This window comes from Corapipo altera, unplaced genomic scaffold, assembly GCF_003945725.1.
Source record: "Corapipo altera isolate COAL_440 unplaced genomic scaffold, ASM394572v1 45, whole genome shotgun sequence".
In the NCBI taxonomy this organism is placed as follows: domain Eukaryota; kingdom Metazoa; phylum Chordata; class Aves; order Passeriformes; family Pipridae; genus Corapipo; species Corapipo altera.
Window position 1 is genome coordinate 17325341 of NW_020884877.1, and position 27296 is coordinate 17352636.

At 36.8% G+C, this 27296-nt stretch overlaps 1 protein-coding gene across 2 annotated transcripts; it reads left to right on the plus strand.

Annotated features, from left to right (window-relative positions):
• Positions 1 to 539: 539 nt before the first annotated feature.
• Positions 540 to 27296, plus strand: IFIH1 (interferon induced with helicase C domain 1). Of its 2 annotated transcripts, XM_027637375.1 has the most exons (16): positions 540 to 1232; positions 2988 to 3144; positions 4820 to 4996; positions 8764 to 8844; positions 12200 to 12420; positions 13176 to 13386; positions 15070 to 15287; positions 16822 to 16938; positions 17413 to 17536; positions 17631 to 17867; positions 19731 to 19987; positions 21417 to 21566; positions 22268 to 22429; positions 22748 to 22938; positions 24659 to 24752; positions 24856 to 27296. In XM_027637375.1, exons 1-16 carry the CDS (start codon positions 783 to 785, stop codon positions 25036 to 25038), a joined length of 3030 nt encoding a protein of 1009 aa, XP_027493176.1. In that variant the 5' UTR covers positions 540 to 782; the 3' UTR covers positions 25039 to 27296. The 2 variants fall into 2 exon arrangements, with proteins under 2 accessions (XP_027493176.1, XP_027493177.1); XM_027637376.1 differs by lacking the exon at positions 24659 to 24752 and having other exon boundaries at positions 725 to 1232; positions 24856 to 24982.

The window sequence follows — 27296 nt, forward strand, 5'->3', positions numbered from 1 at the left end:
ACATCTGTGGTTGGACCTCCCTTGAGCCTCATTTTCTCCAGACCTTATATATCCAGTTCCTTCCAACATGTACCAGGCTCTCCAATCCTGTTGGTCCTCTGGACTCTCCAATTTTTCGGTATCTCTCTTGAGCTGTCCAGGACCAAAACATTGCCTTATCTCAGAATCACACTGAGGTTCCTGAAAACCCCGACATGGAAACTAAGATTGCTTCTGCAGCTCAGTGACGTCTACCTTATGGGTGAAACCACATCTCAGGGAGAGACGTTCCAACAGCCTCAGTCACGGCCCGAGCGCCTCACTGCTGTCGGTGCGTGCCTGGGAAGCCGTCAGTGCCCAAAACCCCGACACGCTGCGACCGGCGCGAGAAATTCGTGAGCTGGAAAGTGACAGACATTTTTGTTTATGATTGGGTTTTTAAACTCACAGTTACTGTTAAAGGTTTCAGTTTAAACGCTGAGGAGTGGCACTGAGCGGTGCCCTTCCCTGCAGGCGCAGTGTCCCCGCCCCGGTGCACGGTGTCCCGGCCCCACACTCCGCTCTCGTAAACGAAAGCGAAAGCGACGCTGGCTCTGCAGTAAAGTGGGGCCGGCCCGGCGCCCGCCGGAGGAGACGGGGAGGGGGACAGGGGACCTGCTGCTCCTAAGGCCGAGTCCGAGCCCGCCTGCGGAGCCCCGGCAGCGGCAGCGCTCCCCCGGCCGACCTGGGGAGACCCCGCGCCCCCCGCCGTCCTCCCGCGGCCGCGCAGGAGCCCCGGGGCGCTGGGCGCCGCCAGGGCGACCATGGAAGAGGGAGACCGGGACGAGAGGTTCCTCTACATGATCTCCTGCTTCAGGCTGCGGCTGAAGCAGTTCATCCAGGTGCAGCCCGTGCTGGACCAGCTCCCTTCGCTGAGCGCGGAGGAGAGGGAGAAGGTGCGGGCGGCCCTCCTGCAGGGGGGCGAGGTGGCGGGGGCCGAGGAGCTGCTGCGGGCCGTGGAGCGGGGACCCCGCGGCTGCGGCTGGTTCCACGAATTTCTGCAGGCACTAGAGCACGGCGGCTGTAGCCTGGCCGCCTGCTACGCCAACCCCAGCCTCAGCCAGCTGCCCTCGCCGGCCGAAGAGGCTGACCACGACCTCTGCGTGCACCTGGTGCAGCTGCTCTACAGCACGCTGGTGGACAGGATGCGGGCCGTGCAGGTGGCCGAGAAGTGCCTGGAAATGGGCATCTTCAAGGAGGAGGACCTGGAGCGGGTAAGTGGCCCACCTGCCAGGTTGGGTGCCAGGCAGTGCCACAGAAACTGCCCAGCCCCAGTGTGTGCGCGGCACATAGGAAACCACAACTAGAAATGGCCTAGTAAGTGCAAAAATGAACAGGGAGTACCCAAACTTGGGGGAAAAGAGAAATGGCTCCAGGTAAGCCAATGAAGACCGTTGACAATGGGACAGCAGGTGGGATACCAGCTAAGAACCTGTGAAAGAAAAATGCCATGAACTAAGTCACTGGAAGAAATATGCCAGGCTTTACTGTTACTTGTTATTTTGCCCCAGACCTTTGGCTCAGGAGATTAAGTGTCATTAAGTATCTTCTGGCTCTTGAATCATACCAGGAAGTAGCAATGGCCTGTGAAGTCCTAAAGAATACTTGATTTAAAATAAAGCAAGAATTTGTCTCCCCTTTTTTTACCATAGGTTCACTAAAGGCTGTCATAGTAGACAATGAGGTGAACAGAAATACCAGTTTGACAAGAACAAGGAAGCATTAACCTTTGATAAAAACATTTGCCAGTGTTTATCCCATTTGGCTAAAAATGACTTACCTGGAGTGTGAAACTTACTTGAAACCCAAAAAAATGTATATCCTGAAATGGTGTTAGAATACATTGAATTAATAATTGCCAGAGCAATAAGGGGAAAACTGGTAAACAAAGGGTGGTGCTACATCACATTTGCAGTCTGAGCCTTCGCATCCACTTTTGAGGTAGTTTTGTACTCTGTCTCAGTTAAATAACAGTAACATACATAACTTTGTCTTGTGACTGTCAGGTAGCAGCAAGAATCAGCTACACCCTAATGAATCAGAAGTCAAGCATGGTAACACACAGGTGGATGCAGAGGCCTTTTAGGAGGTTACCAGCTCCATTCCCTGGTAATGGGTCCCTGTGATCCCCCAGACCACCTTTTTGCCTCTGGTATTTCCATTAAGCCCTTCATTACCCTTCACAATCCTGTCAGTTTCAGCTCCAGTGGAGCCTAGTCTTTCCTAAAGCCTCTTCCTACTCCCACTTCTCATGCACTTCCTTTTAGTGTTCAGTCTCAGTCAGGTGTTCCCACGGCAATGTCTGCCCATTTCCTTGTATATCAGGATGGGGGATTCATGAGCCTCAAGAAAATTACTTTTGAGGACTGAACCTCAGGCTGCTTTGCTTTTGGGATTGTCATTTCATTTCTCATGTGATTGCCTGTCAAGTTCTGCTTGTGACAGCCTTGGGACACTTTTCCATAGCTTCTTTGAGGGCAATAGTGACTTTCTAGAGGCTTAGTTATTGTATTTTTAAGTGAGAATTGAGATGATAAAGCCAGAGTTTAAGAAGGGACATGTTTTATCTTATGTATAAGATCATGTTACAGATTAAGGCTGAGTTTTGGTAAGATGTGTGACATGACTTCTCCTTAATCAAAGTTGCTTATTCCCTAAACCAGTCTGAACACCAATTATTATTCCACAATACTAATAATTATTATATAGTTATTATTGTAACCATTGTATAGTACTACCAGTCTCTCCAATTAAATTTCAGATCTCATAAGTCTTATATATCCCACCTGAAACCATATGAGATAAACATGAGGTTGGACAAAACCTGACTAGGGGCAGGTCTTCTTCATATATTTATTTTTAAGTATGTTTTAATGATGACAGGGAAATGTGCCTAGACTATTCTTACTAACTTCCTCGAACCATTTCCAAAGTTTATACGATGATTGTTTGTGGTTTTTTTCCACCAGATCCAGACTGTTACTGACAATCGTGGGAACAGAGAGGGTGCAAGGGAGCTTCTGAGCAGAATAATGCAGAAGAAAGACTGGTTCTCTCCTTTTTTAATTGCTCTCCGTGAAACCCAACATGGAGACCTGGCAGATGATTTAAGTGGAAATACAGGAGGTAATAATCTTATTTCACTACTACTGACTTTTTTAATTTCTTTTTTTTTTGTGCTGTTATTTAAGAAATAATAAAAGATTCCCATCGTATTGATTTCACTGTGACCCTGGGACTAATGTTTCTGTTTGTCCAGGGATTTAAAAAACAAGTTATTTAACAGCTTAATCAATAGATTTTTAAACACTAAAAATTCTTACTAAGCAGTATGAGAATTGCCGTAGTATGTATTCAGTTGTAATTAAACTGAATCCTATTGGTTTTCAGTGTGATGTTTTTATAATCACTCATAAAAAATATCCTGAAGTGTAATTTGAACAAAAAAACCTGACCTTACCTTCAATACAGTGCTTAAATATATAAGTATTTATACTTATAAGTATATACGATATGTAAGTATATCAATAATAGAATAAACTATTAAAGCGGCCACTACTTTTTATTCCTGTATGATGATTATAATATTGTAAAATTATCCTAGTGCTCCCTTGGATTCTAAAATATAAAAAAGAAGCAGCCCCCAAACACTCCATCTCTCATTTTTACTGTGCTCCACATATATTTCATAAGATTTTTGAGACTAACATTTTTTAATAGATTTCCCATTTTTCAGCTTCAGTCTGCTCACCTGAGGAGCTCACCAGAACTATGTGTCTGTGCTTTTAGTTGCTGCATATGGATCAATGCAATAAGGCTGTATAAGAGGGGCATGAAGGGTTTGGACAAGAATCAGCCTGTGTTCTGCCAGACACAGATACACAGCTGCTGTATTTGAGTATGCAGTTCGAAGATTGTTGAGCGTTGCAGTCTGCAGGACAAGACCAACCAAGTTGGAGCCTCAGAAGATCATTCTGAGTGAAACACAGATCCTGGGAATGGCTCAGCAACTAAGCGGCTATTGTGGTCCTAGTTTTAATTCTGGTCCTCAGTTTCATTCAGAGTAGCAAATATTTCACAAACATGCAAATTATTAATATTTTTTCATATTTTTATTTTCAATTCTTTTCAAATTTTGCATTTCTAAATTTTCAGTACAGTGAAGAGGATATAGCATAAAACTTAAGTTTAATTCAGGTTTTTTTGATGGAATACTGAATGAATGCATTTATTCCACAGTTTATCCGTAATCTTGGGCAATGCAGGCCCTAAAAGAAACTGTACAGACTAACATGTAAAGCCATAAATTGTGTAGCTCTTACCAGAGGATAAGTAATTTTTCATGTACACAATCCTGTATATGTGTAGATACGTCAGGTGTGTGGTGCTGGAGCATCCACTGACATAAGGTCATGGACAGGAAAAACTGAGAACATGTTCATTGGAAGGAGAAGACTGTGGAAGGAGAAGACTGGTGCTACATTTTAGCACTACAGGTTGATCGTCAATGACTTGTTACAATAAAACACATTGTTATTAGCAGACGCCTACACATAGAAATTGAGACCTCTATAAGAATAAATCTATTTGTTTCTTTAAATTTAATTTCTAACTACAGAGTAATATGTTAATATTTATAAAAATGTCAGAATTCCAAACTGTTGTGTTTGAGTCAAGACCAAGACTGTATGTTATGCTGTTATGTACATGATGAATACAGGTTAGTTCTATGTTTTCTGTACTCCACACTAAAAGCAATGAAATGTTTTATAGTGCTTTAGAATTTCTATTTGTTTTCTAGGAACAGAGAATAGACAAAATGAGATGAAGAACAGTACAAATGAAGAAACAGAAATTACAAGCCAACCAGGATATGCCACAGTGGAGGACCTGAAACAGCAAGAAAATGTGAATGATAGTTTCATCAGTGAGAACAGTGTATTGGAAACATCCATGGGAGAGAATTCTGTAGATTCAGGTTTGTTCACTAAATGCTATTTTGTGCTGGTACCAGTTAAACTTTAGTAACTGCAGGTAACTGAGAGAACTTAGTACAAATTTTTAGAAATTGTTGTGACCTGTTGTTCACACAGACCTACTTTTAAAAACATGTCTTGGGAGTTGATTAAGAGCAACAGCAATTAGCAGCAACAATTCCCAAACATAGCTGGGAACCAATGGTTCAAACATATGCTGCATGATTAAGGAGCCATTCATTTGTGTTACAAGTTCAGATGGAACTTGAACAATGGTTACAACAGAGACAAATCCTATCTGAAATTATTCTAGTGAGCTTACTCAGCCAAAGGAGTAAGACAGTTAAGGCTGCTCTTTTTTTATCAAACATGAATAAATTTTTAAAAAATTGGCTCTGAAAAACTACAGCCTTTCAGTGTACAACAGTAGTAGCCTATTTCTCACTTATCATAATATTAACAGCATATCACAATGCTTCATAGCAAATACTGAGTTATTGACTACAGCAAAAATACCAGCTTGGTTTTCCTGGATTAGAAGATAATTTGGCAGTATAAAGAAGAGGTGCCAAATATTTAAGGATAATTACAAAATGGATTAGACTGAATTATCCTCATTGTTACTTGGAATCCTTCCTGGGCAAGGCTAAGGCTCTTACTGGGCCTCAGGAAGGGTAGGTTTTCATTGCTATTAGCCTGATCTTCTGCTTGACTCTTGCCAGGTTGAACATTACAGATAATTAGATCTATTAGTTATTAACTAGCCTGCCACAAGCTAATTCTGGACAGAAAACTACAGTCTCCTCAGCAATGAACTGTACTGAAATTAATATATAATGGGTATTAGCAGTTTGTGCAGCTGAGCAGATCTGTTCAGTGAAATGGTCCTAAGAGTGTACTTAGTACAGGGATTCTGTCAGTTTGGTTCTGATTGACTTCAGTCTGGTGTGGACTGTGTACCTGCAAGTGAAGTGGCTAGAACACATGAAACATTTTATTTCAGCTGACAATGAATTTCTTCTGATCTAAACCAGCTCTGTGATATGAACCAAAGTGGTGTAAGTGGGGACAATTGACAGATTCACTGTAAACATGCACTTCTGACTTGAACTAAAGCAGCAGAGCAGATGCAGCGTAACAGGCACTGCCAGGAGACAGTGCTGCATGGACATGGCTGCAGAGGAACAGGCTCACATCAGCCATCCTGAAGTGCAGTAAGCTTTGATCTCTATGTGCTTGTACACTCACTTAACTGCACTCAACTCTTTTTCCATTTCCATCCTTTCTTGTGACCTGGTAAGACTGTACTTTTAAACTAGGCAGCTGAAAACTGGAGCCCAGATTCTACTTCCAAGTATGCTGGAAACCCACCTGATTTGCAATTTGATGCTGTCAAGTGGTATCAGTTTTGCAGTACGTTCCCACCGTTCTTTCATGTCTTGAAAAGGACATATTTCAAGCAGAAAGAAGCTTTCTCAAATCACTTGAAATTACTCCAATTTGCATTGTATCTGAAGCCTCCTCTGACCTGTTTATTTTAGTAGCTGAAACAGAGGGAGTCAGAAGGTATGAGTGCAGCAGGGTCATAAAAACAAATCAGAAGTAGATCATTTAGCCTAAGAGATAACTAAAGAAAAATTGTGCATACAAAAGTACAGGTAAGAAACGACACACACACAAAACAACACAAAAGGAAATAAGTTTGCAAGGTCAGAAGTGAAACACTTGGATTAAGGCTACAGTTACATATACAAAGAACAATTTAAATAATAGCAGCTCTGTTTTTCAAGACTTGTTTTTCATTGCATTCCATTGTGTTTATACTTACTAATTAGTCAGTGCAAAGTGACTGAAAATCTTTCTGTGGAATATTCTACATTACAATGTGCAAGAAGCACTCTAAAGGAAGATTAGCAAAAGTGGTGAAAATAGCTGTTACAGTATTGACTCTTTTATCTTCATTGTTTTGGAAATGCCTACTGGTTGGTTTGTTTGTTTTCTTAGTTTATTTTATTTTAAAATAATTCAAGAAAGGCAAGACAGTTGAAAATGGAGAACTTTATTCACCTTTCATTTGGAAGAAGATTATTTTGCATCTCACTTCACCAGTGTTGTTTTCTGTTGAGATATGCATGCTGCACATTGTTATTCAGATAATTATGTAGAAAACACCTTATGAATGCATATTTTTACATCTTAGATGATTTTAGATGGGAGACCATATGGAATAGATACATAGAATCTTAATTTTGTCCTCATTCCTATCCTATATAGATTCCTAGAAAGTAAAAATGGGAGATAGCAGTATCGTCTTCATTTTCACTAATGCTACTTAATAGTTTTGTCACAGGTCTTTGAACATGGCTTACAACTGGTGAGCACTTCTTTTTTGTGCCTTTCTGTTGATTGCACAGATTTCTAGGAGAGTAGCTTAATTTAGGTGCTTAAAGTTTTCAATGCCCTTGTCTGTCGTACCACTTCCTATAGATAATGGTGATTAATAGTGGGATCGGATTCTGAGGTCTGTATGGAATGAATGATGACAACTGTAGGACAGCAGGACAAGTGTTTGCATCACTTTTCATGGTTATATTAGAAAAACTATTGATACGTGACTCCTAGTGGTAGCTAAGATAGCTTCATAAATTTACTGAATGCAGACTAGGTTTAATTTCCACCTCACTTACCAAGATTTTGTAGTTATATTTCAGGAGCTCCTTTTAAGACACTGTAACTTCTGTTCAGTTCTAAACTCTCATTCACAGAATCTGTCTTGCTTTAGGAATTATTTGTTGGGGACAATAAATTGGGAAAAATATGGAAATGGACCATAATAGGGTATTCACTCGAAAGAACTTGATATAACACGAGTTCACTAGCTGATTAAGCAAAACATCAGTCAATGACTGATTTCGTATGCACACTGTAGGCTCAGTTGCAGAGTGCTGTAGGTAAGCTGACCTAAGATTACCTTAACGTAAGTTCAGGATGAAGCAGTTTGCAGAAGATTTTTCTAGAAGAACTGCATGTCTCTTTAGGTATTGAGAGGACTGATCTGGGGGAAACCTGGCTGTTTAAATTACGCTGGTGACCGAAAAAACAAGTCAGTGTAACACAGTGATTGCCCAGCAGAGGGAGAGCTCAGCATGGGAATATCCCCGCGGACTTCCCAGGCAGGGCGGCCCCATCCCGGCTCTGCTTTTGCTTGCAAACAGTTTGGAAGATTTAATAATTCATCACTGCTTGTATTTACCTGGGAATTATGGTTTGCTCTTTCCCTGTTACATGAAGAAACTTAAAAAAAAAAAAAAAAGAAAACTCAGAGCTCTGGTTTTGTTATTATTCTACTACAGGTATAGCTCTCGTGGCTTACAGGGAGTAAAAGAGGATGTTCAGTTTGCAAACAACTTTTTTTTGGATTTTCACTCTTCTGAAAAGATAAAATAGGATAGAGAGGATAGAGGGGATCATGCAGGTGGTCATGTCTGGACCCTTGCTTTCAAATGATGAATCATGACCCACATTACCTTACCTCTGCCATGTTTTGGATTTTAATCTTCCACTCCATATTTTCTTCCATAAGAAAATGAATTATATTATTCATATTTTTATCTTTACAAAGACAAAGAAAATTGTGTCTCAGCCATCCCTGCCTGATAACCTTCTAGCCTATTTTAACAGCTTAGGAAGCGAGCAAACAATATGCTTTTGCTATTAATATTTGTACAGCAAATATACTATACTACATTTGTTTGTGGTTTTCATTTAGAGTCAGATGTCTCCATAGGAGATGGAAGTGTCTGTAACTTCAGTGAAAACCTGGGCCAGAGCTGCACAACCAGCAATTCAGGTATGTTTCCCTTCTGTTATTTAGAATTTACAAAATAAGCTCTGGAGGGGAAGCACTCTGTGAATGGTCTGGAACAAAAATTAGTGGAAGACTTTCACTGTGAACACTAGTTCACTGTATTTAGATGCCAGACTTACTCTTATTTTTTTGGAAAACAGATGCCATTTTTAAGTGTCTGGACCTAAGTCCTAGCCCCCAAAAGAGTTGATTTACTGAGCTTGTCTGAGTAGGTCTCTAGACATTGTCATCATATGAAACAGTCAGTGAGACAGAATGATAAAATCACATAGGCTGAAGAGACTTACAGAAGTCATCCAGTGCAGTCACCTGTACAGATATTCATAATGCTGCCACATAGACATGTGTCTTTTGCTCTCAGAAAGGAGGTAGATTGTGCTTGGCCCCTGCACGGGGTAAGTGAGAGGGAACAGAACATGTTTTAGAAGTATCTAATTGTGAGCAGAAGTGTTTCCAGGGTACCTGCAGAACAGTAATGAAGGTCTACGTTCTATCTAAGTATTTTAGTAGCCCTAATTGTAAAAGCAACCTAATCAATGGGAATTACTATCTGAAGACCTTTGCAAATCCCACATTTAAACAATGTGCAAGTTTTAAATACAGTTTTAAACTAGATATTGGGGCATGTTTACATAATACTTAGCAGACAGGTATTATCTTGTTATGTATAGTTTGAGCCTAATTAAACACTGCTGTTGTAAATGACATGCCAGTATTTTTTTCTTCTTTTTTTTTTTTTTTTCCAAATCTTAGACCTCAGGCAGAACAAATTTGCAGCTGCCCACCATGGTGATCAGCCTGTCTGCCTACACAGAATTCAAAAGCTACTCTTTGGAATCTATCCTTTCTAAAATTTGTATTGGGACTGTGTCTTGTAAAAGGGCTAGAAACAATTTGGGTACCTTTCAGGCCAGCTCTGCCTAATAAACCTATAAACATCATGTAAATGTTATATATCATATGCCTGCAAAGTGCTTACTATAAATACTTTTAGTTTCAAGCTTTTTAAATAGTAAAATCCACATAATCTATAAGTATGCAGAAAATTTAGGGTAGCTCAGGTCTAAATTGCTACACTCTAGCTAAGATTTTAGTCTATGTATTGCTAACTCCTGAGAATACACTGTAACTTCTGCATGAACTGAGGAGACTCATAAGTCACATTGTATTTTTTTCCTCATTGTGTCATATGAAATGTCTGGGCACAGAAACTTCTCTGTTCTGGGGGTGGTCACACTGTATCAGTTGGTCAGGTCAATCCAGGCTACTGGTGTGTGGCAGCACATATATATGTGTGGCCTGATACTTTAAGATTCCTGAAATATCTCCCATTAAGTAAATTGGACATTTACTATGTCTAGTAACCAGCATAAAAAAAAAAAATCACTACACTTTGGTGAAGAATGCAGAACAGATTTTTTTTCCAATGTTTACTTTCTATATGTTCTGTTTACATGTGGGCTTTAAAAACAACTAGTTAAAAAGTTTTTACAAACATTTACGCTTTTTAATCATGCCTAGTAAACTCAGTGAGAACAACTAAGCATCTGCTGAAGAGATGCAGATGAACTTTGTGATATTTATGGATTTTATAATTTGAAATTTTGCAGTGAGGCTGCTGTATTAACAAAGATGTTTGGATGGTGTCTTAATATATTGATATGATTTGGATTTTAATGCAAAGAATCATGTGGATTCAGTTGCAGTTTTCTGTGCAAGGATCATTTCACATTTAAGAAAAAATGGAATTAGCAATTCATATGAGCCTTGTTCAAGGGCAGACAACTTCCCTAAAGTTAAATTGTGCATTATGAAAATCCTTTAATTATTACATTTTTTAATCTGTGAAAAGATTCCTGCATGAGCCTTTTTCTAAACAGGGGCTGAGGAAGTTAGGAAAGAGCTAAGTTAAATATTTTTTAGGCCTGCACCGTTAATTGAGGATGTTAAGGAACTGAAATTTAACCAAACAGATGGGTGATAAAGTGCTAGTTTCAATATGATTGAACTATTGAATTTAGCCAACCAGAAAGCAAACAACGTTCTTCCTCAAAAGAGTGTAGTAGAAGTCAGATAATTGACAGCAAGTACTCTTTCGTGCAAATTTCCCTGCGTTCCAGATCGCCCTGCACTCACACTAAAAGGCAAAACAAGCAAAAAACACTTAAGAATGGCATTCAGATGTTTCCATCAGCAGTATTTTATCAAGCTTCATTACTTTTTGTTAGTTTAATTTTATTTAATGGAATCAGGAATACTAGAAAAATATACTTACTTTGTGTGTAATGTCTCAGTGATAATAAAATCCTCATGATTCTTCACTAAATGATATCAGGGAACAAAACTATATGGTTTTTTTCTCTCATTTTTGGTCTAGTAGAATGAATTTGTATCTTTTCTTCACTGAGGGCAGTTAATACATGGAGGGTGATCTAAACATATTTGTAGAGGAAAAAAACCCACAAAAACTCCATTGAAATAAATCCTTCTGATATTAAGGTATATATAATTTCTGACTCCCTAAATATATGTAAACTCAAGAGACTTTATATGCTTTTCTTACTGCTTGAAATAATTCAACATTTTTCTACTTTTAAGTTTTGAACACTGTTTGTTTCATCTGTGAGCCATAGATCTAAACTCTGCCATTGCATTTTAAATGAGAGATGGAAGGCTTTGGCCTTAGGTGACAAATGTATATGGCTTTTTAATGAACAGCTCAATTGCATTATGTATGAGTCAGGCTAAGAAGCAACGTAATCTACCATGAATAGGTGTGATACGTTCTGCAGCTAGCTCTATCTTGTATGGGCAGTTGAATTTTCTTATCTATTTGATCTTTATATTTTATAACTCCCTTCATCATTTTTAAGTGGTCCCTATCTCTTTTTCTCTCTGTGGCTCCACTCTTGGAAGTATTTAAAAAAGTAGCTCCCTTGTGACCAAATAAATTTCAGTATTGATGAAGGAGAACGTCACATAAATTTGACTACATTATAATAAATACTGCAGCTCTCAACACAACTTTTGTTGGTCCCAGTGCTACCGAACCGTATCTTTGAATTCATACATAATAGCAGTCATGTCAACATAGACAGGTGAAGACATACTGTGGCTTATTCCACCTATTCTGATTGGTGACTGGATATAAGCAGTTCTGATCCTGAGTTGCACAGGTCCACAGAGTAACATTGTCTCTCCTAATATGCCCTGTTTCTATTTATTCAGAAGACACTTCTGATAGTAAATCGGTATTTTTCTCTTTGAAATTTTTTTCAATATTCTGATATATGTTTTATGCCTCCTGTTTGATACCTATATTTCATTCTACCCTTAGATGAAGATGAAGAGGAGAGGAGAGCTTCACCTGAGCCAGATCTGACCCTGAGAGATTACCAGATGGAAGTTGCAAAGCCAGCACTGAATGGGGAGAATATTATAATATGTCTCCCTACAGGCACTGGTAAAACCAGAGTGGCTGTTTACATTACCAAAGATCACTTGGATAAGAAGAAAAGAGCATCAGAGCCTGGAAAAGTCATAGTACTTGTTAATAAGGTATGTTAGTCCACTTTTTTAAGACTAATAATTTTTAAACATCATGCATTGTTAATATAGACATTGTAAAATTAATATAAACACAATTTAGAGCTTCTCTAGATGTAGGTATGTTAAAGGCACAGAGCTCTAGACTGTCATCTCCTTTGCATCATCATCCTGGTGCAAGCTCAAATTATTTCAGTGTACCCCACTGCAAGTGCAAATTTAGATGTGCCCTAATAACCACATTATTTTAAAAAGTAAAATTTCAAATTAGAATGAATTTTAAAAAATAAAAATATACTTCACATTTTGTGTTTCAGTTTGATAATTAAGGCCATCTAATGAGTCTCACAGTAGTTAAGGAATATTTTTTCAGATTTTCTGATAGCGGCTGTAATTTTTACAGTTAAATTTTGCACATATAAATTAATCTTCTACTGTAATATTAAAATATAGAAATACATTTAAGAACTTTATTGAAATAATAAGCAATATCCATATCCTCTTATAAGAATAAATTTTATAGCATGTTATAAGCTCAGTTAAAGAGCCAGAGCATGCATGGCTTGTTCATTCTTTCTAAGGCACAGATAAGCCAAGTTTCTTGGGACAAAAAAAGTTTCACAGGAGAAACTGGAGGGGAGAAATAGGTTTGGGGATTTTTATTGCTTGGTTTTGTTTTGTTCGGCTAACAACATTCCTGGCAAACAGGCATGTATTTTTAATCCTGTGTATGCTCTGGTTTAAATTCTTTGGAAACTTTTGTTCAGGTACCACTGGTACAACAGCATTTAGAATCAGAGTTTCATCCATTCCTGAAGCGTTGGTATCAGGTTATTGGTTTAAGTGGTGATTGTCAACTGAAAATCTCATTTCCTGAAGTTGTCAGAAGAAATGATGTCATCATCAGTACAGCACAAATCCTTGAGAATTCACTAATAAATGCAGACAAAGAAGATGAAGAAGGTGTCCACTTATCAGGCAAGTTTTTAATTCTGAAATTTTTACAGAAGGAATAAAAGTATGTCTCAAGTCTGGAAAACTGCAGAGTAAAAATGTGTCACATTCAGTAGGTTTTTTTCAATTTACTCATTTTATAAATGCAAGCCAGAGTCAAAACCAGTTCTTAATTAATGAGCATGCAAATTTTTCAAGCCAAAATTAGACTCTTATAGTTCATTTGTACTAAGTATTTGTTACACGTCCTATTTTATCTCACTCAAGCACAAGTTCATGCATTTACAGTTGTACTGGTTCCACTTTCCAAGCTTGGTAGAGCATTGAGTCCTATCACATAGAAGTCATAAACAGGATGAGAAAAACCATGATAAAAACTCAAATGTAGTTTGTAGTTTGAGAAATACAATGGAACACAAGATAAAAGCCAATCTCTTATAAAAGTAGTATTCTTTAAACTCTTTAAATTTTGCTAACGTACAGTGATATTACTTATAATGTAATGGCAGATGTAATAGTTTCCTACAACAGATGAAGGAAGTTGAAAACAAAATATAAAGAGGCAAGATTGTTTTCTCAGAATACTAAAGTGGCAGGTATCTATGGGAGATCAGAAAAGAAGTGGTATTATGTGCCAGTGACATACAAATAATGGAACAGCTGATGACTTCAGCTCCAGGATCTGGGCTGCAGTGACCTTCCTCTGTGAGAAGTTAACTTCTCCCTCTATTTGCATGCAATCAAATCCTTTTTAGATGGGGCAGGACGTAGCTGAGGGGAGAGCTATGATATTCAAAATAATGGACTTGAGATAAAAGAAGTATTAGTCTGGATGTTACAGAGAAAGCAGAGAAACCTGAGGGTCAGTCTGTGTCTGTCAGTGCCTAGTGCTGACTGCAGTATTGCTTGATCCAAAGTAGCTCTTGCAGAGCCACTTGGGGACATCAGAATTGCCTCTCCTCCTTCAGAATGCCTTGTTATTAACCTAGGCAGAGTACCAGAGATTTTCTTATTCTTATTTCCTTTCCACTGCACCTAAGTTAATGAACTTTCCTAAATTTGAATAATTTTGTAATCTTGTATAGAGGCATCTGAACATTTATACTGGAACTGCTGACCAGTTTAGAATTGGGCTGAGTCCCAACCAGCTTGTCTAACAAAGTGGGTTTTGAATGGGTTGCACACCTTGCCAAGTTTCCTTCATAAGGAGCTACATTTTTTCCAGAGCTGAAGTGGCCCTGCACCTAATTTTTTTCTCTGTGCTATTACACCTGTGCTAGGAAGTTTAGCTGGACCAAAGCCAAGAAAGCATGAACACAGCCATCTCCATTTCTATGGCTGTGACTTGGTTAACTTGCAGCCTATATAAATCATCCTAATTAGTTGTAAGTTTTTTATTCCGAACTTCTGTGCTTTCTTTTTTCATCTGTTTCCACAGAGGTCTGCATTACATGTTATGTGGAATTCCAGCCTTAGTGAAATGGAGGGGGGTCTCTTAATTGTATTTTACCAAATGTTTACCCTTTTTGCCAAATCTAAAATCAATGTGTGGATATATGTACAGCTTCCATCCACACTTTCCTCCAGCACTACAATTCTCTAATACGTTAATTAGTCAACACCATCTTTACCTGTTATAAGATTTAGTCACACAAATTCTACATTTGAAATAGAATTGTTAATTTTAGGAGTCTTATTTTTTTCCAGATTTTTCCCTTATCATTATTGATGAGTGTCATCACACGCAGAAGGAAGGTGTCTACAACAATATAATGCGACGTTACTTAAAAGAAAAGATGAAGAACAGGAAGCTGGCAAAAGAAAACAAACCACTGATCCCACAGCCTCAGATTCTGGGACTTACAGCCTCACCTGGTGTAGGAGGCGCAAGATCCTACGCAAAAGCTGAAGACCATATTCTGAAAGTAAATAGCTCTCACACTTGCAAACCATCAAAGGGACATTGTCTTGTTCAAGCCGAACTTTTAAAGTCAGCATTAGGCTCCAAATATACAATCTAATATTTTTTTTTCATGTGTACATGGAAGTTCAGCTTATAGGCATTCAGAAAATTGACCCACTACAAATTAATGGAAATCCACATACAAATAAAGTTTACATTACAGGAAAGTAGGGTTGTTAAAAAGGGAAGTAAAACGATTGCTTCACTTGAAAAACATTCTGAAGTTAAGATCAGGGGCAAGAAATCCAAAATGTAGTACGGTTTTATAATTACAAAAAATTTATTTTTCCATTGATAGATTATAATTTACTGTGTATTCCTAAACACTAGACAGATGATGTATTTTATACCTGCATGTCTAGAGTGACTAAGCTGAGCTTTTGTGTGGACCCAAAAAAATGAAAAACAATGTTGAATACTTATACAAAGCAGAAAACACTTGTGAGATACAGGTAGCATAAAAATGTGTTTTGTTTTTTTCAGTTAGAATTACTCACTGAGAGGGGAGTATTTTGGAGTTGCATGAACACTGGAACAGAGATAATTTGTTAAATTCTATACTTAAAGAAACTATATTTTACTTGAAATAAATTGGATTTACATTAGTAATACAAAAGCCCAGTGATACAAAAGACTCCAGTGAAATCTCCTGACTAGTAACTTGCACAAGAACAGAATGTGATATTGAATAGGTGAGACCTACTTTTATTCTGTATTGAAGTAGGTAGAATTGTGAGGTATTTTGACAAAACTTACTTTCAATGGAAAAAGCAGAAAACTCCTTTTCATCAGCTCTGAAATCCTAATGATAGGATGCTGGGGTTTGTATCTAAGGAAATGTAATCCAAATATGCAAGCTAAAATAGATAACTACAGCTGAAGACATTACAAAGGTTATCTGCCAGACTTCCTTTCTTGTTTTCTCTGCTCATAAAAATTGTAAGGTTTCCCATTATTACTTGAGACTCAATGACAGCCATGTAGGTATTTTCTCCTTGGAAGAGATCAAAAGCAGAAAAGCCCAGTTCAGTTGTGCAGTTAGCATAAAAATGTTCTCTGCCTTCCTGTTCCAAGAATCATAATTTCAAATTATTTTCTACTCTCATAACAGGTCTTACTTTTACAATTAATCCTGAAATTTTTTTATTTTTTTTTTATTTCATCATTGTTATTTATTTTGTGCTCCAAAATCTACTCTTCCAAAGTACGGATGCTATATTTTCCTTTTCAAAATACATATTTTCCACCCCGATCTACAAATGTTTTCCTGTATGCAAGGATCATTTTTCATGCCTAAAAATTAACTTGTGCAGCTTATGTCAAATCCTTTTCAAATACTTGGCCTTTCTCATGCTGATAGGACCTCTATCCATTTTTTTTAGGAAGATAATAAAGTTATATAAATATCTAAATGAGAAACCCTGTTGCATTAATTCAGTTTTCATGTGGAATAACTCATTCAGTATTTAAAGAAATAACATTTGGTTTTCTCCCAGATCTGTGCCAATCTTGATGCATGTAGAATTATGACTGTTGAAGAGCATGAGGACCAGCTAAAGAATCAGGTGAAGGAACCATCCAAGAAGACTGTGGTTGCAAATGACAAAAAAAGGGTAAGTTTTTTCAAACAAATCAGTATTAAAGTTTTATTTCTGTTTAAAAGGATACTGTATGGTATCAAAACCTTTTGCCCGATGCTCTTTTTCTATTGACTTTTGATGATCCATGGTCTTAATTTGAATATTGTTGCTTTCCTCTGTATGGAAAAGTATCGGTAAAGTTAAATAGAGCTAATTTTTTACTTATGTCAGTTAAATTTTTAAGTGTCTGGTCAAAAGACCTTCTGAACCATAGCTGATATGTTTGTATTGGAGTGACATTATATTCTGTTTAAAAAGTGTGATTTCACAATATAATTTGTTTAATATTGTGAACTATATATTTCCATAACACTAAATGTATTTAACAATCTTACTTGTTTTTTAATTGGAGGTTTAACTTTTTAAAAAATTACTCAGTGTGGTACTGGGCAAGTACTTCTGTTGCCAGAAGATGCTTACTTACTTTGCTAATCAATGTATTTCTAGGATCCATTTAGAGAGAAAATTACTGAGATCATGAAAGAAATACAAAACTATTGCCAGCTCCATCCAAAATCCGAGTTTGGAACTCAGACATATGAACAGTGGGTGATCAGAGAAGAGAGAAGAGGTAACTGCATAGCAAATATACCCAGCTTTGGAATTCTTTGGGTCATTCTATACACAGACATGTTTTTGTGGTTTTGTATTTTTTTCACTTCTAGCTGCAAAAGAAGAAAAGCGCAAGGAACGTGTCTGTGCAGAACACTTGAAGAAATACAATGATGCTCTCCTGATAAATGACAGTATCCGAATGGTGGATGCATACAATCACCTAAATAACTTTTATAAGGAGGAGAAAAGTAAGAAGACAGTAAGGAGTGATGATGATGATGATGATGATGAACCAGCTGTATCAAAACAGGATGAAACAGATGAATTTCTAATAGGTTTATTTCATGGTAAGTTTGAAATACATTGTGATATTTAATATTTTAAATCCATAACTATGCACTAGCATGGTTTGCATGGGCCCATTAGTTATTACATCGTAGAGATTGCTGTGCTGTTTATTATGACAGTACCTTGATGTCCCAGTTCATACAGTTTTGAATACATTAAACAACACCAAAGTGGGGTCACGTCACAACGTGTAATAGAAGTTCCTCAGCTCTCGCCTAAGGGCTCTTCCTTCTTGCTGCCAGTAAGTAAAAACTGTTCTCTGCTTTCCTCCAAGGAAGTGTCCCTGAGGAAACTCTGACAGATACATAAAATGTGTATTCCAGTAGACACTCTTCAGGGGCAAAAGGTTGAACAAGTGGAATACAGAAGTAATGAAATGATGGGTTCTTAACCAACACTTTCTACCAAATTTTTTTTTTGTATACTAAGAAATAGGAGTGATGACCTTGAGTTAGTTTCAGGTAAAGAGCACTTAATGAGAGAATTAAACAAAGGATAAAACCTCAAAGACCAAAGTTAGTTGCCTTTTTTCTCAGATCATTCACCTTGGAACTGGGATTCATTCAGTCCTTGACTCATGAATCTTTTTTGTTTTTTCAAATTTAGACTGTGATCATTGAGAAATTCAGGAAATGTTGAAAAAACTTATAAAAATAAGTTATATAATGTCAATGTGTTTTTTTAATAACTCTTGATACTTTCTTTATGCCCCCTTATTTAGAATTTCAGTACTGAGGTGTTTCTAAGAACAAAAAGTTAATTAAAAATCAAAATAAGTTTTCTAGATTGTTGTTATTTCCACAGGTAAACAAATTTCAGAGAAATTATATTCCAGTTTGTTATGATTTTACTACTAAAAGTGCCAGGAGTAATAGAAGAAAAACTAAAATTTTTCATCTTTTAAGAGCAAAATTCATTTTTGGGGGATAAACCCCCTGGAGACATTAGCGTAGGTTTAACTAAGGGGAAAATTGTGGGAGTTTGTTATATCTACCTACTTTTTGTATGGCTTTCTATATGTTTGATTACATTCTAAAATATGAATAAGACTAGACAGAAAGCCACTCTCTAGGTGGTGTTGTAGTTTATGGCCGTTGAGCACAATTGCATTGGACTAGGTGCACTGCAATAATCTGCACAGGGTGATGACATCAGTGAGAGTAGTAACACACAAGGCCCCCACCTTAAAGTATTCTTGCTGAGTTTGCATAATCATCTGACAATGACCTAGATTTTTAAATATTAGAAGGTTTTTTTAAAAATGAGAGGAATTTTCCCTGCTCATGGTCAGTAGAGCCAGTTGAAGAGAGTCATTCATTTATATTGAGTATATTGAAATGTCTAAGAGCATAAAATGTGCTCTTCCTGGTATGTACTATATTACATGTTTCTAGTGAAAATTCCTTCTTTAATTAATGTCCCAAGGACAATTTATGTCTAAATTTATAAAAATATTATCAGCTCTGAGGCTGTGCATATTAATCTGTTTCTTCTTGTAAGTCTTTTTTCCATTATTTTAAAACTATTTTGCAAATATAAGCTGGTATTTAGCCCTTTAATACAGTGCACTTAACTGTACCACTTCTTTTGTATAGAAAGGTTTTTTTCCTTTGGTTTATTCTCACCATGAGATATAGTGTACAATAATGGTAATTTATTTGATTGATTAGTGTGTTTTCAATGCATATTAACTCATTTCAAAAATAACTGGTATGCCACAGTTCTTCAAACTGAATGTGAATTAGCCATGCTGAGAGTATTATATAGAAAGCTGCTCTTTGCTTTTTTATTTGCAGGGTTTTTTCTAGAGCTGCAATTTTACATGGTTACTTTTTCTTAATTTACATCCGTTATTTTTAAAGCAAAAAAGAAGTGGCTGAAAAAGTTGGCTGGAAAGCCAGAACATGAAAATGATAATCTAATAAAGTTGCGAAATACTCTAATGGAGGAGTTCACGAAGACTGAGGAACCCAGAGGAATTATTTTCACAAAGACTCGTCTAAGTGCCTTTGCTCTATTCCAGTGGATTCAAGACAACCCAAAATTTAAAGAAGTGGGAATTAAGGCCCATTATCTTATCGGCTCTGGACATAACAGTGAAATGAAACGCATGACTCAGGTACAGAACCATACATTTCAACATTGCATCTTGTACATGACTTCAGAAAACAGTTTGGTTTAGTAGTAGACCAGTGGAGCCTAGAGTTCTGGTTTCATACTTGCTAGCAACTTACCTTCATAAGCTGCTGGATAGGTGAATAATAATGTTGGAATAATTTTATTTCCACAAGAAAGAAGGTTTTTTTGGTTATGGATTCTATGGCAATAGGAGTAATCAGCATCCATTGCCCAGAGTAGTATAAAGTCAAAAGGGACACAAGCTGTAGTGAGACATATAAAGGAAAAGTAAACAAAATGGAAAGAGAAAAAATGCAATCATAAAATGAGTTTATACTTATCAGGACAACAGTATTTAAAATGATGTTTTAGTCATTGAATTAAAAAATAAAATTACGAAGTTGAATATGCCTGTCTTTTTCTAATACCATTGCTTAATCAAATCATACCAGCTTATATGCATGATTCACACTGAGACATAACCATAACTTGCCAAAATTCATAATGAAAATATCACAATTGAACACTCAACTGTGTTCATCTTGTACCATTGTGTTGATTTCATACACCACTTGCAATTTAAACATTTTCAAAACAAAGTACATCAGTATCGTGAAACCTCTCTTCTATTCTGCTCTTTACTCCCCTGAAATTGCTACCTCAGCTTTTAAGCAAAAATGGTGTGGTTTACTGTTGGGCAGAGCCCATTTTCTTCAGCTGCTCTCAGTTTCAAAAAAAGTTAGGAATTTTTCCCTCAAAAAGTTGCTTGTGTTCCATGGAAACCTGGAATTTAATTTGTAGCCCACATTGCACAGAGAAAACAATAGCTTCTGCATTTTGAAACTGAATATAGCAAATAGCAAGTTTCTGTCCCTCTACTCAAGCTGGTGACAATACCCAGCTGATTCAGAAGTCTATTGTTTGGATGCTTTATTTTGTAAGTGTATCATTGCTGTGCTTTTTGGTGCTCCCCAGATCACTAAAATTATTATCTCCATTTATTATGGGCAATTTTAAGTGCTTTGGAACTAGACTTAGAAGCCTATACTTTGATTGGACATGACTGAAGTGGTAGAAATCCAGACTTCTGAATAAGAATTTAAAGACTTTAAAAACAATAGAACAACTACATTGTCAAATCTCCTAGTACCTGTGACATAGGCTACAAACTCCCAAGCTCAGTTACCTTAAAAAGATTGGCTTCTGCTCCCTTCTCCCACAAAAAAAGATGCTAAACACTTATTATATTCAATAGGAACTCCTCATCTGTGATCTTGCAAGGTGCTTAAATGCAGTTGTTAAAGCCACATGATGTTTGACACTCAACTTGGAAATGATGGGACTATAATTACTGAAACTTGTTACTGAAAAAAAGAAACTTCTACTGAAAGTTAATAAACTGATTTTTTTATTTCTTTTTTAATTTACAGAATGAGCAAAGGGAAGTTATTGATAAATTCCGATGTGGAAATGTAAATTTACTTATCGCTACTACTGTAGCTGAGGAAGGCTTGGACATCAAAGAGTGTAACATCGTTATTAGCTATGGCCTTGTCACCAATGAAATTGCTATGGTGCAGGTATGAGTTTTCTGCACACACAACTTATTTTTAATACTGCTTTTCTGTTTGGAATGTGCAAATGGTGAATCATATACCTGGTGTTTGGAAATAATTTTGAAATACTTGAGGGCTAAAAGAGAAAATGCTCTTGCAACAAGGTTCATTTCCAATTGCCACCCTCAGTCTGTAGGCAATATAAAATTTGCCTCCATGTTTTAATGCTGTAGTATCCATTCAAAGTTCTACATGAACAGTAAGCTCTTTTAGTAGAAAAGGTATGACAATATGATCATCAGACCAGTTGATATCAGAGACATTTGTACCACCAGTGTATGTACACCAAACCACCAGCAGCTAAAGAGAGATAATTACATATCAGAATATCAGTTTGACTATGCTCTCATTTAACTTGTAAGCACAAATATTTATACATTTAATATTTAAATGCATGTTTATATTTTGGTGACAAAATACAGTGTATGCATTGCAAAATGTGCTAATCACAAATCTCTGAGCAGTTTTCACAGGTATCATTGACGATAATGCAGAAACAATTCACCAATTCTTTATCTGTCTGAGTTAAATAGAAAAAAAAATGCTCTTTGGGGACACTGCATAGGGAATAATACATGTCCTCCATCATGAAACTAGGAAAAAATGTTGTGTGATGTCATAGGGAACATTGTGCTGTTTATTGTTGTATTTCTTGCAAATTGTAGGCTCGTGGTCGAGCTCGAGCTGATGAAAGCACCTATGCTCTTGTGGCTCCGAGTGGCTCAGGAGCTGTTGAACGTGAAGATGTTAATATTTTCCGTGAGAAAATGATGTATAAGGCCATTCAGCGTGTCCAGAAGATGCCACAGGAAGAGTATTTAAATAAGGTATTTACTACGACTCTGCACTTTCCCTTTAAAGAGGACTAATTTATATTGTATGAAATACTTTCTATTTGAAATCTACTTAGAGAAGGAAAACTTAAAATAATATTAGTTACTACATATGGTTTTGAATTCTTCTGTAAGTATTTGTTGTATAATCTATGTTTTCTAGTCCTTTAGAAAGGTCTGGTTTTCTATTGGTAAGGGGGGAAAATTGACTGGAAGTCATGTTGTCAGTGAACTCAGTAAAATAACTGGAAAAGAAAACTATTGCTGTCATTTCACCAGAATGTTACAGTGGTCTTACTGATCTGTTTCTAGATTGAGAATTTCCAGTTGCAAAGTATAGTGGAAAAACAAATGAAGGCAAAGAAAGATCAGCGCAAGACATACAAGAAAAATCCTTCACTAATAACATTCTTATGCAAAAATTGCCACAAAACGATATGTTCTGGAGAAGACATACAAGTTATTGAGTACATGCATCATGTCAGTGTGAAAAAAGATTTCCAGTAAGTGTTTATGAACTACTTTATCTCTTTCAGGCAGAAACAGATTTTCTTTTCAGCAAGGCTCTAAAAGAGCCTGTAACCCTCTAGACCCTGGGAGATAAAAAAAGATTCCAATATTGTCAGGTCCTAGGCTCTATAGAATTTACAGTTAAGGAGTATGAATGAAATGTTTGTTCTTACCCTGATTCAAGGTGAATAGAGTTTGAAACTGAAAAAAAGATACAGGTTCTGTGGTAATAGAACCTGTAATAGACCTGGTAATAGGTCACTTACTATGTAGCATGGTATGTATTCCACAGTGTAAGTGATCTTACAATTCTAACAGACCTGGGATAAGAGTTTGCCTATGGCCAGGTACTCAAATAACATACTGCCACATACTGGGCATTGACAATTGTGTATTTAGAGGATGTTCACACTGGTGACACACCCCTTTTAGTTCTCCCAGTGATGCTTCTGATGCTATCTAATTTGGTAAACAGAATCACAGAATATGCTGAGTTGGAAGGGACCCACAAGGATCCTCGAGTCCAACTCCTGGCCCTGCACAGGACCATCCCTTGGAGTCACACCATGTGCCTGAGAGTATCATCCAAATGTTACTTGAACTCTGTCATGCTCCTACATAACGATGAAATACATGTATACTCCATGTCTCTTTTCACTGTATTTCAGGAGCTGCATCCTCCCTCACATGTCTAAAGTAGGAGCAGAAGGCTCTCTGTTATAATAGGAGACAGATCTAGTTAATTTTTTCCAGGTGTCGTGGAACTGTCAAAGAAATAATACCTGACAGTTAGACGTTTTCTTTTTATTCCCTGTAGTTCTACATTAGCCCTTAACAGAATGATTTGGACCTAACTCTCCAGAGCTGCAGGGTATGTGCACATTCTTGCATCATTTTATTTAGGGAGTACTTGATGGTTACTATTAGCCTATGCAGAGGAGCTATAAGAATTATTACCTTGTATTTGAATTGTCAGTTAACATTATGCTGACAAGGCAATTTCACAGAAAAACACTTTAATATTTAGGGCTGCCGCTCAATTTTAATTTTTCCAATATGTAGGTACTAATTTCTCACACCTCTTCAAAAAGTCTTTACAAAATATACCAATGATATGTCTCAAAGAAATGAGAACTTTGGTGGGCAGTATCTTGGTAGGATGGAATGGTAGGATGGTCTCTGTTATGTGATAGTAAAGCACATCTGACTTGGCTTGTATGATACCCGTTACAACAAATTTACTATAGTAAGTAAATGCAAATTAAGTTGAATTAAACTATTTTCTTGAGCTCTTAATTTGCATTATAAGTTGGAAAAGAAGGTAATCTGCTGCCATCAGGTCACTGAAAAGTTTAACAGAGTTTAACATAAATGGCTTCATGAGAGGAAAGTCCTGCTTATCAAACCTGATTTCCTTTTAACTAGATCTGTCTCCTATTATAACAGAGAGCCTTCTGCTCCTACTTTAGACATGTGAGGGAGGATGCAGCTCCTGAAATACAGTGAAAAGAGACATGGAGTATACACGTATTTCATCGTTATGTAGGAGCATGAAGTATGACCTTGCATTTTCTCCAACTCCTCAATGTACACAACAGTTAGAGAGTTTATGACTTTTTAGGTTTTATATGTCTTCAGCAATTGTAGTCACTGTGTGTTTGTAGCATTGAATGACCGGTGTATTCTGATGGGTGCTGTCTGACTGTTTTTCAGAAGCCTTTATCATACAAGAGAAAATAAGACACTGCAAGATAAGCATGCCGATTACCAGACAAATGGGGAAATTATATGTAAAGATTGTGGACAAGTGAGGAACATCTTATTTTCTTACTCTTATTTTGTTGTTGTATTTATTTCTGTCTAATGATCTTGTCTATTTTATCTGAAATGTAATTTTCTTATACTTGCAGGCTTGGGGAAATATGATGGTTCACCGAGGCCTTGACCTACCTTGTCTGAAGATTAGAAATTTTGTGGTTGTGTTTGCAGACAAGAAAACAACAAAGCAAATTTTTAAGAAATGGGGAGAACTGCCCGTCAGGTTTCCTAGTTTTGATTATGCAGCTCATTGTCCTTCAAGTGATGAAGACTAAGGCCTTAGAATGAAAATAAAAGCCCTTTTCAACTTTCTCTGTTCATTAGAAGTTCCTGTGTCCTACGGGGAGTGCTGCATTATAAACAGTGTGAGAGCTCCTGGGCATGAGGAAACTGTCTTTAAGGGGAAAAGAAAAACAAGGAAAGAGAAGGACAAAGTCACACAGCTACAGTCTGCAATCAGATTTGCACTGGTACTCCTGGATAAAGATGAACAAATGAATTGCAGTCATGTGTATCCATGGAACAAACTCCTGTCTCTTCATTACGGAGTGACAGTACTTCAAAAGTGTGTTAGATGACCTGTTGTCAATCCCAGAACACTGAAGAGACAGCTTGAGATGTGCCATGGTGATTATTTTATGGTTTTCTTCCTTTTGAAGATAAAGTATCTCAAAAGAGGAGCCATGTAAAGGGAACAGATTACCCAAGAGTTACTTCTGAATCGCTGTTACTTTGTCAGTGTTTTCCTGACTGAATTCTTCCCCTCATATACTTAGCTGTAAGCTCACACATTTTGACAGACTGAAATTAAGTTTCCTTTAGAAGACGTTTCAAAAAATCAAGCCCTTAACCTGAAATTGATCAATTTAATGTCCAAGAAGCACATTGCCAAAGTGACTTTCTGTGTGTTATTTCATAGCATTGTTAAACTGGCTGCATAATGGTGTATGGGGTTTTTTCAATAAATTACTATAATTACCTTTGCCAATTCTCATACTGGTTTTTCTCTTCCACTGGAAGTATTTTGACAATACTAATACCATGGTTTCACCCTAGAAATTTAAAAGGTAGTGGTATTCTGACTGCAAAAATAGTATAATCTGCATTCGTAGTTATCTCATGGACAGATTCCCCAGCCTACTCCCCCACATTTGTAAGTATGATATTGAACAATGGAAGGAAGATTTGTTGTTACAACAGTCAGCTTTGCAAATTCAGGATAAAGTGGTATGTATACTGGCAAGGATATGTAAACACTTCAGTAGCCCCAGGTAAAATTTTTAAGTTAGAACATAGTTGAAAAGTATATCCCAACCAAAAAAAGAATCTTATTATGTCTAGATCTATAATTGCTCTGCATTTTTAAAAGTTATATAAATACTGTACAGTTTTTAAAATCAGATTTGATTTCAGGTTTGCATCAGAACCAGATTTGGGCTGTGTTTGTGGGGGTTTTTTCATATTTCTGGGCTTGCTTCAGGTGGGGGGAGAAAAAGCAAAATTTCTGACTGAAGAGAAGTACATTTCAGACATCACTAAGCTAATTCAGGCCATATTGGGATTAGCTACTTACTTATAAAAAAATCATAGCATTATGAAATATATATACATGCTGATGAGTTTTCATTATAGCAGTTTTGCAGATTAGAATGTGCTTAAACTATAGAAATTGTGGTCTGTGTATAAATTGAAATTATTCCCTAACAGTGATTTATACCCTTAAACTACTACCTTACAACTGTAAAAAAACCCAGAAGTATTGAGAGTTGAGATTATATATGCAAAGATGTTTCAAGACACAGCAATTCCACAGGTATTTTTGAATGATACAACTCAAACAGGAAACACTAGTGGGAGATGGGGAGTGTAAACAATTTGTAGTGTATGTGTTTTACATTTGGGTATTGAGTCATATAATTCTATTTGTACCTTTTGTGCAGAGTAGAATAAATATGAAATCTTCACCAACTTCATTATTCAACATATTAACTGATAAACCAACATTTATCAGTTAAAAAAAATTCTCCTCATGTAATTATTATTCTTAGAAAATCTTATTATCTTTCTTGTATTGTAGTATCTTGCTTAATATTGAAGCCTTTGGCTACTTTTAGAATATGCCAATTTAGCATTAAGTGCAGGACAAATTTTACACTTTTTATATGTTGGTCTGAGAATGTGACTATTTAAAAATGTGGGATATTGATAGATCACACAGAATTGTAATTTAAGAGGTTTTTTCTCCATGTGCTCAGAATCTGATGAGATGCTATGAAATATACTAAATTAATTATTAGAATAGTCTGTCTTGGGAAATAATCATCATCCAGATCATCTCTTGATTTCTATATTAACAAGTTGTTACAGTTACATAAATGTAACAAAATACACTGTAAGTAGCATTTTCAAGTGTCTGAATTAATTTATTTAGTACTTTTAAAGAAGTGTAAAACCCTGGTAAAAAGATGATGTAATTACATAGATTGGTGCTGGGTCTTCGATCAAATAAATTTCCATGCCGAGTAGATTTTCT